We start from the raw sequence: 14,895 nt of genomic DNA, 5'->3' as shown, positions 1-14,895 counted from the left end.
AATGAAAAGCAATTCTCCCTCTCCTTGGCTTGATGGGTGTTCATTTTGTAGAAAGCATTTTTATAAAAGAACATTATAATAATATAGTCCAAACCAATCGATATTCTCTAATGTTTAATTCTAGAATTCACAGAGTTTGGCGTGTTCTTTTAATTCTCTGACTTTCTGAGAGAGTTCTAATGTTCTTACAAAAGTACTGTTTTAAAAAAAATTAGCCATCATCTGTCTCATTTTGGAATGAGAAGTGCATGTTAATTATATTATATATAAAAATGACTCTCTCAAGAGATAAAAATACATTTTTTCTATATCTATTTTACATTTCAAATGTTAATAACTATATACTGTAACCATAGAGATACCATCTGAATTTATATGTAAGTATGATGAAAGCTACACCTGAAATCCTGAAAACTTCACTGTAGTGAAGTGAAACTGTTCAGTTGCTGATTGCCCGCCAGCATTACAGCAGCCTCCAACCTGCTGTATTGATCTAGTAGCCTATGTGGCAGAACATGAAGAATAACCATCTGTGTCAGGTACAGCAGCAGGTGCTGTATCCATTGAACAGGCTACTGCCTGATTACAATAAATCTCTTTCAAGCACCTGGTAACCTTGACAGACACTTTTATCTTTGTATAAAAACACCCCACCACCTCAAAAACTTGTCTGAATAGAAATGAGAAACTCAAGAGATAACATCAGTTCATAAAGGCTAGAAACTGAATCCACTGCAGATATACTGTGAAGTCTAGGTAAGACAGTATTTAGATTCACAAGGAATTTCTTGTCATAGACAGCAGTAGTGTCTGCTCATCTCATGTGTTTCAGTACAATATTGCTAATGTTATTGTAAGGCAGAACTTAAAGTAGAATAACAGGTATGTAAAGATAAATGCTTTGTCACTAACATTTTAGATTTCTGTTTGCACAGACAAGGCTTGTGCAGATAAAACCAAGTAAGATAACTCACCACTAGAAGATTTGAATAATGATGACTTTTCAGGGTATCTGTCCGTAAGTTTACACCTGAAGTTTTTGTAGGAAGAAGATATACATCAAGAACACTTGACCAGATTGTTTTTTAAAATATTTTAAGAGTCTCACCTGCATTTATTAGTAGATGTATTTTTGAACTCAGAACTACTATTTATTATGTGGGTTAAAAGTAATTATTGAGATAAACTACTCAGCTGAACGTTTAAGAAAGTACCTTGACTTCATGAATGATAGATCTCTGTAACTGGACCATGCAGTTTTGTCTCCAGTAATTGTTGAATTTCCTCTCATCATGTGCTCAATAGTAGTTACTCATTTTGTCAAGTCTACATTTCTCTCTTTAAAGGACGTACATGATGAAAATTAAGATTATAAAGAGATAGTCTTTAAATGAAAAATAGTCAGAGACTATCAATAAAACCATGGAAAATTAGTATCTGACTCTTGTGAAGGAAAAGGCAGAACAGACAGTTGCATCAGAGATGTGTGTGTGTTTCGTGCAGTGGCATGCAAGGATGACAGTTCTGTGAACTCCGGTGATGTTATTTTGCCAGATGAAAAAACATAAATACCCAGAAGTAATAGCAGGAGCTCCCACTAGTGTGTACCAGCTGGTTGATATCACTGAGTTAATCCAAAATGTCTCATAAAGTGGGAATTGTTTGCTATGCAGAACTTGGTCTGAGAATTCATCAGTTTTATTCCAGTCATAGAACATGTTGCACATATTTGGCTTAACTCACTTAAAGAATCAGCAGACTGTGACTTGATGTTTGTGAGTATCTGGCTGATGAATGAAGCGGTAATAGCCAGATATTCACTAGGAAGAGATGTTTTGCATTTGAGTTTTGTGACTAACTAAAGAAAGATATCTGGTTTTATATGTATATATTAGTAGAGGAATGAGAAATTATTGGAGGACATTGTAATCTACACTCTTCTGATACCGAAAAAACACCTGACAATTTTCAGGATCTTCTTGAGACAATCTGGAGAGAACTGAAGCTGCACTTGTAGAATCAGTAGTAAACTGTAACCCATAGTAGAGTAATGACTTGCTATTTAACTCTATTTCAGCCCTTGGTATATTACTAATTTCTGAACCCACATCTGTGGCAGATAAAAAACAGTCTAGTGCTGCTGTAATGATGGCACTTGTGTAGGAAAAGTGTCATTAAGGAACTAGTGATAAATGAGACTGTATCATAATTATGCCTGGGAAGAGGTACTGACCTTAAATCTATAGAAGTATCAGTAGCCATGTATGGTCCAGGCGTGATATTAGACTTTATTTTTACTGAGATCTTAACAGATGAACTAAGAAAAAGTGTGAAGAGAGAACATCTGTTGAGGTTGTTATCCTGAATACAGTTGAAGTCTCTCCAGCGGCAATTAGTCCTGCTAGTCCATAGCTCAGTTTAGCCAAATCAGTGGTCAGAAGTATCCCACAGTTGCAAATATCTGCCTTTTTCAGACCTTTAAGGATAAAAATACAGAAAAAACCCCCCAACCAACCAAAAACATGTAAGAGAAAGATAAAAATAACTAACTTCAGCCCTAGACTGAGTCTGCAGCAAATTACATGGCCACCGAAACCTTACTCAGTCTTACCAAAGTATTATATAGCAAATAAATACCACTCTGAAAATCTTATTCTTAATAAAAGTGTAAAAGCAGTTTTAGTGACCTCAAGAGTGAAGTAAATGCAAACCTCCCATTATTCATATTCTGTATGAGGGCCAGCATCAGAACAAGTGGCACTGCTCAGGACAGAAGTATTAGATTTTCTAAATCAAACTGCTACTGTCAGGGCCCATGGATTTGTAGGGGTCAAGCTTCTGTAACAGTTCGCATACCAACTCTTCCCTCACTAACAGTGGGTCTGTGTTTTCATCAACCTGGATTTTTGTTTCCAAGGTCTAGGGCTCAACAGTGTTACAGACAGGTGAAGAAAGTGTTGAGAACCTCTGCCTTTTCAGTGTTGATGACATTCACCTCTCCTGCTTAACAGTGGGCCAATAATTTCCTTCTGTTTCTGCTCGTTCTTTATGTACCTGAAGAATCCTTTCTTGAGGTTTTTGACATCTCTGGCCAATTTCAATTCAGGAAGAGCTTTTGGTTTTCTGTGTCTCTGCACACCCTGTCAATGCCGTTGTAGTTCTCAATGGGTATTTGTCCACTTTCCCATCTCTGGTACGCTTATCTTTTGGTTTTGAGCAGACTCAAGCTCACAGGTAGGCCAAGGGGGTCTCTGACCTTTGAAGGTCCCTTCCAACCCAAACTATTCTATGATTCTGATTCTTGTTCCACCTTCTTCCCTTACCTTCAAAGGGCATTAACTGGTTTTTGTGCTTCTAGGAGAGTGTTTCTGAAAAACTCCCGGCACTCTCTAGCTCCTTTATCCTACATAGAAGCTTCCCATGCAATCCCTCCCAGCTGAGCGCTGTGCAAGCTGAAGTTGGCTCTTCTAAAATCTAAAAGAACATTGTTTTATTACTAACAAAGCAGGTTTTCTTGATTTGTGAGTAGTAAGTCCAACAGTGCCTCATTCCTACTTGGCACATATGTATATCTCCAAAAGACTAGTCTGTACAGAAATCAAGCATTAAGTAAAACTCATTTACCAAAATTAAAAAAAACAGGAGTCCTGGCTTATTTCTTATACAAGTAATTACTTGGAAAGAGTATATAAGCAAAAAATTCTGAAACTAACTGTAAAGAGGACACCTTATACACATGCTATCTGTATAGTACTAGCTTTAATGAAATGAACAGACCACAATCTTCAAAATAAAATGTTGCGCTTGTGTTAGTGTTGACTTTTCTTCAAATATTTTAGAAATAACAGGATAGGAGTTTTTTGGGCTTCCCAAAAACATCACTATAAAGAGTTAAGAGTGGCAGAGATGTTGAGAGGCTTGTTGCAGATATTTTTAGTGAAAACACTGTCTAGACGCACAGAAAAGGAAGCACTGAGAAAACATGTGAAGCAGGAAAGGAAAATCAAAGTCTCCATGGAGTAAGGCAGATTATCTTTCTGCTGCTGACTAGCCAAGGAAGAAGGAAAGATTGGCATTAGGGTCAGAGATTGCTGAATGCAATATGAGGCATATGAAATTGTACACTTTAGCAAAGCAAACTGAAAACCAAGCTCAGAGAAAGTGCAGTTTTCCCTAGCGGATGTGTAAGATGCTTGGAAAAACACTTTTGAGAGAAAAGAGTAATTTTCCAGTTACATATGAATGCAATTAAGAAAGCATGATGGATTAAATTAATGGAACAGAAGGTAGTACAGGAAGTAGAAAACAACATTCTTAAGAAGAAAATATATTTTGAGTATTCTTACCATTAAAAAGGCACTAAGAAGGAAAGAAGGCTGACATATGCATTACTCAGAAGCTTTTTCTACTTACCTTGGGACACTTCTCCTGTATGAAAATCAGGAGAAGAATGTTCAGACCAAAGCTCCATAGGCACAGCCAGGGCTGACGGAAGGTCATTGTCTAAAATCTCATCAGGAAACACTTCAGACACCTCAGTGACAGTTTTCTTGCTTTGGGGGATAGGTAAACAGGTGATATTGTTTATTCCATCAATACAAAGAAACCCAGTGGAGCAGGACTGTATAAGACAATCATTGTAATTAAGCTCACAGCTTCGTCCCTGAAAGACAATTTTCAAAAAGCCATTTTTAAAGGCTGTTTGCATTTCATTGTTACATTAGTTCAAATTATTGCTTCCTTTTCATTTTAAAATGCTGTTTGCTTATATTAAGCTGCCCACACTTTTGAAAGCAAATCTAATCATGTGGAAAATATTGCTTTACTATTTTTATAGTGTAGTCGTATACTTTAAATTTTAACTAAATGACATTTTGACTCTATTACAGATTATCAATATAAATAGTTTTCCCACAGATTTATAACTGCAAAATATTGAAGACAGTATTGTCACCAGTAATAAAAAGTGGTTAAAATAAACATCTGCAGTTAACATGCAGTTATACAGAAAACTTTGTACAGTGGACTTGGCTGTTCAAAAGCCTCTGGTTTGTTCTGATTGTCAAATTAATGTTCTTTTTTTTTGTACACTGAAGCTCAGTATTTGTTGCCTGTTGTTAGCAAATCTTCAGACAGAACCTTGTTAATATATTAAGTTCACAGATACCTCTTAGAAAAGAAAAAAATGTAGTGGCAGTCTTGAATTTGACCTGGTCCTCACTTTTTATTTTTTATCAAGACTAATAATTTATGGGAAGCCTGAAATATCCTTCCTAGTAATAAATTAAAAATGTTTTAACCAGTGGCCAGTAGAAAAGATAAGAAATGCTGCATTTTTTTTATAGCAATAATTAAGTGAATTAAACAAATTCTTGAAGTGTGAAATAAATACATGCTGAAGCAGACCTGGGTTCATTTTATTTGCACTTCTGTTGTAATGAACTAATGGGTTATTGAAGAGATACAGCTAACTCAGCTAACCTAGAAGGTTCCTACATATCTGGATAGCTATTTAAAATATGCATGGTATCATCCCTGAAAGACATGCATCTCTGACAACATATCATCATTATACAATTTCTGACTGAAGCTTCTCCTGCAGCTGGGGCACATGTCAGAAAATCCAAGTAAGTTCTGTAGTGCTCAATAAGCATGTGCTCATTGCACTCTTCCCTCAAACAAAATGCTTAACTAGTCTCTCCTGGCTACCTGGCTAGCTAGTCACACAAAACTTGAACAACTTAGATTTGATAGAGATCTCTATCAAATCTATTAAATTAATTTATGACGTTGGGAAACAATAGAAGGTGCAAGAGAGAAAGGCAAAAATACAGACAGAGAAAATGAAATTACTCTTCTTGCAAGTAGTTTAAATCATTCAGTGTTTAAAATGGAAGAGGTTAAATTGAGGGGTTTTGAATGATTTAGATACATCCGTGCTTGTTTCAATCAAGTTGTTAATTTGCTTTGGCAAGCAGATGAGCTATCTGGTAAATTCATGGCGTCTCATAAAATCACTCACTGTATCAGTATTCCAAAGCATGAAGGAACAGCAGGCCAATTCATTTGTCGTCTTTCCATAGAATGATAAAAAAAACTTTTCTTCCTTGATCTATTTTAATTCCACACATAGCACAAATGATCAATTTGAGTAATATTTCTGTCTAATAATTTTTCTTAATCCTATAAAATTTATGTTTTATTCTGACTTTCCCTATGACTTATTAGTGCATTTTTATTACTACTACATGTAACGGTGAAGAGCATTTCATTAAGATTTTATGACTCATAGAAACAAAGCAGATGTGGATAACCTCTGCTGTGTGTGAAGGGTACATTAAATAGTCATAGATAAATTTGGCAGCCTTGAAAGTCTGTCTGTAAATGCTTTAACAGCTTCCATGCAGGTAGATCATAGAATCATATAATTGTTTAGGTTGTGCAGATTTGCATTTAAAAGTATTTATCTGTCTATAGCTGTTTCATTTTAAAAGTAAACATTTATTCCATACGCCACTGGCTATGCTTTCCCTCTCAGAATTTATGAGAAACTTCATGATCCATACTTTATGATCCATACTTCAGATAGCATCACATACATAGACTACAGAAGATTTACTTTACACATACTGTAGCTGGAGTTCCTTGAATACTTACTTCTCTGGGAGGTCCACTGTTTCCTCCTCATGCTTACTCATGGTTAGGAACCAGAACCTATCAGGGGCCTACCAAATACACATCTTAAGATGTTTAATCCCTCTGATGTTCCTCTCTGATGATTTTATTTGGTGTTCAGAAGACTTTTTTGGGTGAGAAACAAATACGAAAAAAAATAGTACAATTCATCTTCTGCCTTAACCTTAGACCTGCTTTGTGATCATAGACTTGCCTGGCAGTACCTGGAAGAACATTTTGGATGGTTACCATGATCACTTGTCTTGCTTTGCTGTCCTTGTTCAGGTACTGTGGGACTGAACCCCTTGCCTGTAAGGTCATTGCCCCTGCCTACCTTGCTGCTGTCCTTGGCTTCTGGCCTGCCTTCCCTTGTGAAGCAGCCCACTTGACACTTGTGCTCCTTGACATGTACTAGTATTTAGTGGGGATCTCCTTGCGAGAATGGGCATGGGACAGAGATTAATGGTGCCTGAGAAGAACTGAAGACAGAAGTGGTTTTTTTCACTTTTTAGAAATTCTTTTTTTTTACCATTTTATTGCTTTTTTAGTTTTTCCCTCATTGACTGTAAATGAGAATCTTCTGCTGTAGAAAGAAGCCCTGAAACCAACTAATGTCTGAAAAGTTACTTTTTTCTTGACTTGATTGCGGAGATCTACGAAAGTAAATCTGAATCTTACTTGCAATAACCTGCTCCTTCTATTTTACAGATATAGATACACCAAATAAATTGTCATCCTTTATAAAGAAAAGGTATTCAAGTAACAATTTCAAGCTTAGAGTTGTAGAGATAAGAATTACTGAAATAAGAAAAAAAACGCTAAAATCGTATACTCCTTTTTCTCCTTTTGTTACTAACCCCAAACTAATAAATGATACTATTACATTAAAACTGAAGTGTGACAAGGTAAAGCACAAGCTAAAGTTGTAGGTACCAACTTTATGTCTTCAACTACAGAAAGAACTGGCATAAAAAGTTGGTGACAGCATGCAAATTTCAACTTTACATGAATACAGCACTGGCATTTAGCCACCCTCAAAGGATTCTTTTGGTATGTCGAACAGAGAGAATAAAACATACGACCAAAGTCCAGAGTGTCAAGCATAAAAAGGAACTATTTGGTTTAGTTTCAGGGAACTGTTTTCAAAGCATGTGTCTGTATGCAGTAGTCTCAAGTATGAGTTATCTTAGTACGTAAAAATATTAACTGATATGCGAAATACAAATATTGATTTGTATGTATGAAAATATTAATTAGTGTTCAAAAATATTAACAAACTCTGCTGACTGACAAAGCCATTACATACACGCACTTTTTCACTTTTTGTGGCTATTAGGTAACTATTTCTCTGGAATATTAGTTACTATTAGTAAAACAAAACAAAAAAGAAAAAAAAAGACAAAACAAAACAAAACAAAGAACAGTTACTAACATATTGTATATTTGAGAAAAGCCAGGCTTTATCTGAGCAAGGTTAAAAAGGAAAAGGGTTGCATACAGTGTTTTCTGTACAACAATGAATAGTCAGGTTAAGGGAAGGAGAAGAAAGAATGTCAGCATCTCACCACAAATCCTGGCTTGCAAAAACAGGAATAACCAAAGCTGGGGTCCTTCTGAACACAGATGCCATGTATGCAGGGGTTGGATATGCACTCATCAACATCCAGCTCACAATGGAAGCCTTCCCACCCTGTCAGAAAAGAAATAAAAACAAATAAAAACAACAAAAAAACCCCAAACCAAGACTCATTAAATTCCAAATCTATTTATGGAGTGTCAGTCAAAAAAATCTGAGTACCTATAATCAATTATTACATATATATAAAAATACATAGTATAGGATGGCTTTGAACTGAAAGAAAGTAGATTTAGATTAGATATTAGGAAAAAATTATTCACTATGGGGATGGTGAGACACTGGCACAGGTTGCCCAGGGAAGTTGTGGCTGCCCCATCCCTGGAAGTGTTCAAGACCAGGTTTGAGCAAGTTGGTCTAGTGGAAGGTGTCCTTGCCCATGGCAAGGGGGTTGGAACTAAATGACCTTTAAGGTCCCTTCCAACCCAAACCATTCTATGATCCTATTATTCCATCTATTATTGAAATTAATGTTTGCCGACTTCTGTTTCTATAGAGACATAGTAAGCAAACAAGAGTAAAAGCTGAATATATTCTTTCTTTACTGAATTAAGTGACTTGATGGGTTGTCCTTTACCTACAGAATTACCCGTATTCTTATCTCTCTTGGGGCTAAGAATTAGAAAGTGTAAAACATTCCCTGAAACCTCTTATCTCATTCCAGATTTGCATAGTGCAACCAAAGCCGTACTTTTTTTTCCAAAATCTAAACTGAAAGAGTATGGAATCGCCTATATTAATTTTTGACCCTTTTTGCCCTATTCATTAAATTTGTACATTACTGCCACACTGGGGAATGAAAACTGGATGTTCAGATAAATGAAAATAGTTACATTACACAACATAAAACAAGGGGAAAAATATAAAGAGAAACTCTGAAACAGATTACAGTACCAGATCAATAAGGACAATTTCTGATGAAATACAGGTTTGTGTTTCAATACCATCATAATATCACCTTCTTATATTTCAATTGTCAGATTACTGGAACTTTTGTCAATAGGCATTTCTTATAAAAATCACCTTTACAATATAAATTATTGGCCAAAAGCTGATCTGGAAGCTATTTTTTAGATCACATAATTTGAGCCTATCTTGAACTTGCTCCTTGGAGGCTAAACTGAACTGGAAGCAGCCCAATTGCTTGGTAAATACAAACCCAGAATTTTGTAAAATATGGCTAGTTACTGATGAACAGCAGACTTCCTGCCATGATACTCCCACTACCCATGACATACGCGTTATTTCTCCAATTAAATTTTTCAATTTCCAAACAAATGAACAAAACACCTGAGCTTCCCCCCCAAAAAAACCCTGAAATTCCAAAATGAAAACAAAGAAACAAACAAAAAAAAACAAACAAAACCCAACAGCAGTCCTCAGCTGATACAAATCTAATTGTTGCCCCTGTCCTGCATTTGCCTCACAACATGCATCAAATGGACCCACCAGTTATGTTCCAGTCCTGCTTTAGCTGTGCTGGTAGAAATGCAGCCTGCCACAGTTAAAGACTTCAGCTGTGAGGCCACTATTAGTTGCCACAGCTGCTGTTGTTTCTTTTGAGCTGAGATGCTTTTAGAATACAGTTTACATCTCTCTGTGCTGCTTCTGCACCTGAACAGCCTGCAGCTGCAGCCACAGATCCTGAATATGCATCTATTATTCTAAGGGCATGGGGTCTGCTACTGGGAAAATAGCTGACAAAATTCATGATCCATTTATCAGAGCTAAATCAATTCCCTTTTCTGGTATCACATGCTGTCATCACATGCTTCATTTTGTTCTCTGAAGGTTTTTGGAAAGCTGCAATCATCTGCTCTGTTCCTACTTCTGTCTTGCGACTATCCCTTTTCCATTTCATTAAATTCCAACTGTTGATCTGTTGCTGGATATCTCAGAATTTCTGCCTGAAGTTCTTTCCCATAGTTGCCTTTACAAATCCAAAAATACTCAATCTCCTCTCCATATTTCTACACAGGAAGCTTAGTAGAGAAATCCAAGACCTATCATATGTGAACAGTAATAGCCTGCAACACCACCAAATTTGTTCTAAGCATTTCTACTTTCCATCTCTGCAAGATATTTTTATTTCGTCGTCTTTCAAGCCCCTTCTTCAGTTGTGTAACTTTCCAAAAAGCTGTTCCTTCTAAAGAATCCCCTGCATCTCCAAATCCACTTACTTTCTGAGTCACAACCTTCTTATTTCTTCAGCTATTTCAGAGACTAAAATAAGATTTGAAAATATCACATTAATTGAAAAAAAGCAAGATATCTAACTGTGATGCATATACCTAACGCATGTGGTTCCTTCACTGTGTCTTTTCCTGTTGGAGAAATAATGTAGAGATCTTTCAACCCTACTAATGAATGCAATTATGAAATGTAAAAGGAAGGCAGCTTACACGTCAGTTGGAAGTTGTTTAAAACATATTAGCAGCAGGAGAGAGTTCCAAGGCCCCAGAGAAGCTTCTTCTACTTATACCAAGCATTTCCATGTACTGTTGCATAGAGACAGCAGTTACAGTCCTTGGCTGGCAAGCAACTTTTAGATGTCTATATTCAAATATAGTTAAAATATTACTAGCTTTAAAAATAAAGAGAAAAATCTTGAACTCCACAATCAGTATGTTCTGTGTGAAGGACTATAATGATAAAAAAAATACACCTTTCAGCCTTTTAAGTCATTTGTATTAGTGAAGTGATATATGGCCATATGCAGTACCAGGTAGAGTGAGAGGACATATGGAATTTTGACTGTGTAACTGTGTTGAGAGTTAAAAAGATCCATAGTAATGAAAATAGGTCATGACTCAGACTTCTAATATCAGAAGGGACCTTTATGATCATGAATTCTGACCCTCTATATCACAAAGTCCAGAAGTTTTTCACTTAGTGGGTCATACATCAGGAGTATAGCGTCTTTCTGAATTACTGAGTATCTCTTAGATTTGCTATGAAAATGCTATAAACATACTAATCTGTGAGCAAGTTACTCCTAAAATTAATTTAAGCTTTATACACTACAGTATCGTTCCTTAGTGCTGATTAAACAAATGAACAGACTTTCCATATTGACTCTCATTATGCATATACACACACATTTTTGCTTCAGTATCTTGGAATCACTAAGAAATCTTGGATCAGTACCATCAAAGAAAATATTCAGCAGTGCAGGTCAGTACAAGAGAAAACAATAGACTTAAACTGAAAATTAAAGTTTCAGGATGTAGGTATGTCATGGTATATATTATACTATTTATACCCTAATTATGTTGACAAAAGGCTCCTTGTAAATAGAGACCAAAGGAGACAGTAAGTAGTACTAAACAGACTAAATTTGTGACTTCATGACAATGCAGGCTGATTGTGACCTTTGCTTTTGTATAAATACTAAACCCCTTATACATCCTATGTCACAAGTCTTGTTTAAGTTGATCTATGTCAACATCAGAAAACAGCTCCCACTTTTTTTATGAAGTGCTTCTTTTCATTGTATTTATAATTGTTTAGAAAATTTATTTTCGTCCCAGCCAGCAGACATAAGCATGGGTATGTGTGACAACAGTAACAACAACAATAATAATAAAAAATGTTAGTTAAAATGTTCAGTATTTCTTTTCAGTCAACCTTATTATGTAGCTAGTTAAATTCTGTAGTTGCTGTACAATGCCTATTTGACTGCTTGGTCAGTAACTTACATTAGTAAATCATGGAATCATAGAATAATAGAATACAAGATTGGAAGAGACCTCAATGATCATCTAGTCCAAACTTTCTTGGCAAAGCATGACCTAGACTAGATGCCCCAGCATGCTGTCCAGCCAAATCTTACAAGTGCCCAACTTTGGGGAGTCCACCACTTCCCTGGGGAGAGTAATCCAATGGCTGACTGTTCTCATTGTGAAAAATTTTCCTCTTGTGTCCAACTGGAATCTCCCCAGGATTAACATGTGCCCATTACCCCTCATCTTTTCCACGTGACTTCTTGTAAAAAGGGTGTCTTCATCTTCTTTGTAGTCACCCTTTGAATGCTGGAACATGGTGATAAGGTCTCCCCTGAGAGAAATCATACATAATAAACCTTGCTCCAGATAATTCTTCAGACTTACTTAATGAGCTGGGTTTAGTTTTAAGTGTTCCTAATGCGCTTATTAGACTAGTTAATTCTCTTCAGATTTCATTCAAACAGATTGTCATAGAGATAGTTAATATTTGTGTACCCTACAGATTATATATGAATAAGGAGCTTGATATAATTTACCAATTTTCTCGGTAGTAGCACTGATACAAAGTTTAATAAACTATCAATCATTGTTTAAGATTATTCTGTCAAATGTCAGTTGTTACCTTTTTGACATTTACAAGTGTATCCACTGATATGATCTTCACAGGTTGAGCCATGTAGACAAGGTGCTGAATTACACTCATTAACTTCTATTTCACAAAACTGTCCAGAAAATCCAGTAAGACACCTGAAGCAAACAACATTCAAAAGGGTTATACTATGCATAACCATCATACAAAATACAGTTTGTGTGGAAAAAATAGAAAATGTATAATGTATGTGCATTAACAAGACACAATTCATATATTGCTTTCTGTTTTAAGAAGTACGTTACTGGAACTCTTCCACGTTTCACATTTTAACCCATGGTGATCTTTTAGAGGATTTATGATGGCAAAACCCAATAACCCAATCACAAATTTCACATCTGGATCATAATCAAACGTAACAGTCTCAATTACAGTCTACTGGTTCTATCAAGGTGAGTACAAACCTTTCTTAATGTACTATTGGGAAACTGTCTACAAAAACAATTTAGTTAGCTAAGTAAGTTCAGCTTATGTTTGGAAAACTGCTTGTTGAGAAATGTTGCACCATTAAATGTAACTACTGCATGAAAACTAACCTTCAGAGACCACACTTTCATTATCATTCTAGTTATCAGATATTAGTCATATTGAAAAAACTCTTCTGTATTTTTCTGGTTGCAAATCCTATGTGATCATCTGTACCAAAATAGCTACCTATGATTTCATACAACTAACCCAAATGGACTCACAAGACCTCTAATGAAGCTCAGAAATCTTACTAATCTCATAATTGACACATTCTTCCATACATATGCACAGCTTTACAGATATACTCAAATATGTTTTGCAAAACAAGGCCCCATGACAGTATTTACAATATTTGCTCTTTCAAGATGTATTGTGCATGGATATATTTCACATGAGACAGTGTATGCAGAAACTCCTGTTGGCAAGTGGGTGGTGCACATCTTGTATGTTGTCTTGGCCCTAATGAAGAGCATAAAACTTTATTACATTAAATTACATTAAATTACATTAGAGTAAATTAGAATAGTCATTGTCACCTACTCCTCAAGGTGCTACATTGTGTGAATGCAAAATACATCATTAGAATGAAGTATCTATCTGCAGTGTCTACCTGAGCTTTCCAGATCCTGAAGCAAAAGAGGAGGACAGACCATGGAGCAGGTATGCGTAACACTTCTGAAAGATTATTACACTGTGAATCAGTAATTACATTTTGGTTTATTTCTGCCTTGACTATTAGAATATATTTCTTTCATTTTATATGGAATACACTGTGGGCAATGGGAATTTGGAATCTATCAAGACAATGACAGCAGAACAGATTTCCCAAAGTCTGCATCAATTACAGATCACAGCGATGACATACTGCTTGGAAAATGTACAAACTGAAGTACACACTATTATTTTTCAAATATCTAATTATAACATGTGAGAGAAAAGCTCACTGAGTGAACTGTAAGGCCACCTGTGTAGCTTTTTGGCCACAAAACACTAAGCAAAATCTACCTACTGAGAAGATACAGTTTGGCCTTTCATCCTATTGGCAAATATCAAAGCCTAGTATTTAAAAGCAAATACATCCCACCTAACTTGTAACACCCCTAGGATTCTCCTACACTTGGTGGAATAAGGGGTGCAGAGGATTATTCTGCTCACTGTAAGCTTGAATACTTCTCTGCAGATACCTTTGTCTTACCACTGGCTGCATAGCATATAAAAAAAAAAAAAAAAAAAAGGAAATAAAATAATTGAAGGGAATGATTTCTCCCACATATGGGAAGGAGGGCCAGGAAGGATGAGCACCTATAAAATAATGGAAAGAATATTCTACTGAAAAAAGGGCAACTAGACACAGGAAAAACTGGGACAGTTTAAGATCAATTTAACATTAAGTTCATACTTTGGTGTGTTCATAGTAATTTCACTTGGAAAAAAGTGATTACAACATAAATTGGAAGAAAGACATTTATTATGTAAAAATTTTGGACAGAATAACTATACCTACATTTATCTAAGATGAGTGGTCTTGATTTTTCAGTCTGCAAAATGCAAATACTGAAGAAAAGCTTAAAAGTCTTTTTAAGAGCTCTCCTGCTGGCAGCTTCAAGTGGGCATATTTTCATACATGATGTGTATACTTGCTGAACGGCAGAAACCAGTAAAGTCAAAAGCAGTTTACCCAATTACTGTGGTCATAAGTAGTTGGAGCAGGTTGATATAACTCCAATGGAGAGAATCAATGG

The 14,895-nt window shown here is 35.8% G+C and overlaps 1 protein-coding gene across 1 annotated transcript in view; it reads right to left on the bottom strand.

Annotated features, from left to right (window-relative positions):
• EYS (eyes shut homolog) overlaps positions 1–14,895 on the bottom strand; it is a 797,046-nt gene that overhangs the window by 348,715 nt on the left and 433,436 nt on the right. Inside the window, exons 28-30 of the mRNA XM_030490420.1 lie at positions 12,659–12,783; positions 8,241–8,365; positions 4,414–4,663 (exon numbers count right to left, since the gene is read on the bottom strand). Coding sequence (XP_030346280.1) covers positions 4,414–4,663; positions 8,241–8,365; positions 12,659–12,783 — 500 coding nt within the window. The remainder of the gene's footprint in view (positions 1–4,413; positions 4,664–8,240; positions 8,366–12,658; positions 12,784–14,895) is intronic.

This window comes from Strigops habroptila, chromosome 6 (genome assembly GCF_004027225.2).
Source record: "Strigops habroptila isolate Jane chromosome 6, bStrHab1.2.pri, whole genome shotgun sequence".
NCBI lineage: Eukaryota > Metazoa > Chordata > Aves > Psittaciformes > Psittacidae > Strigops > Strigops habroptila.
The sequence above is the reverse complement of the archived record's forward strand: the minus strand, read 5'-3'. Positions and strand labels throughout refer to the sequence as shown.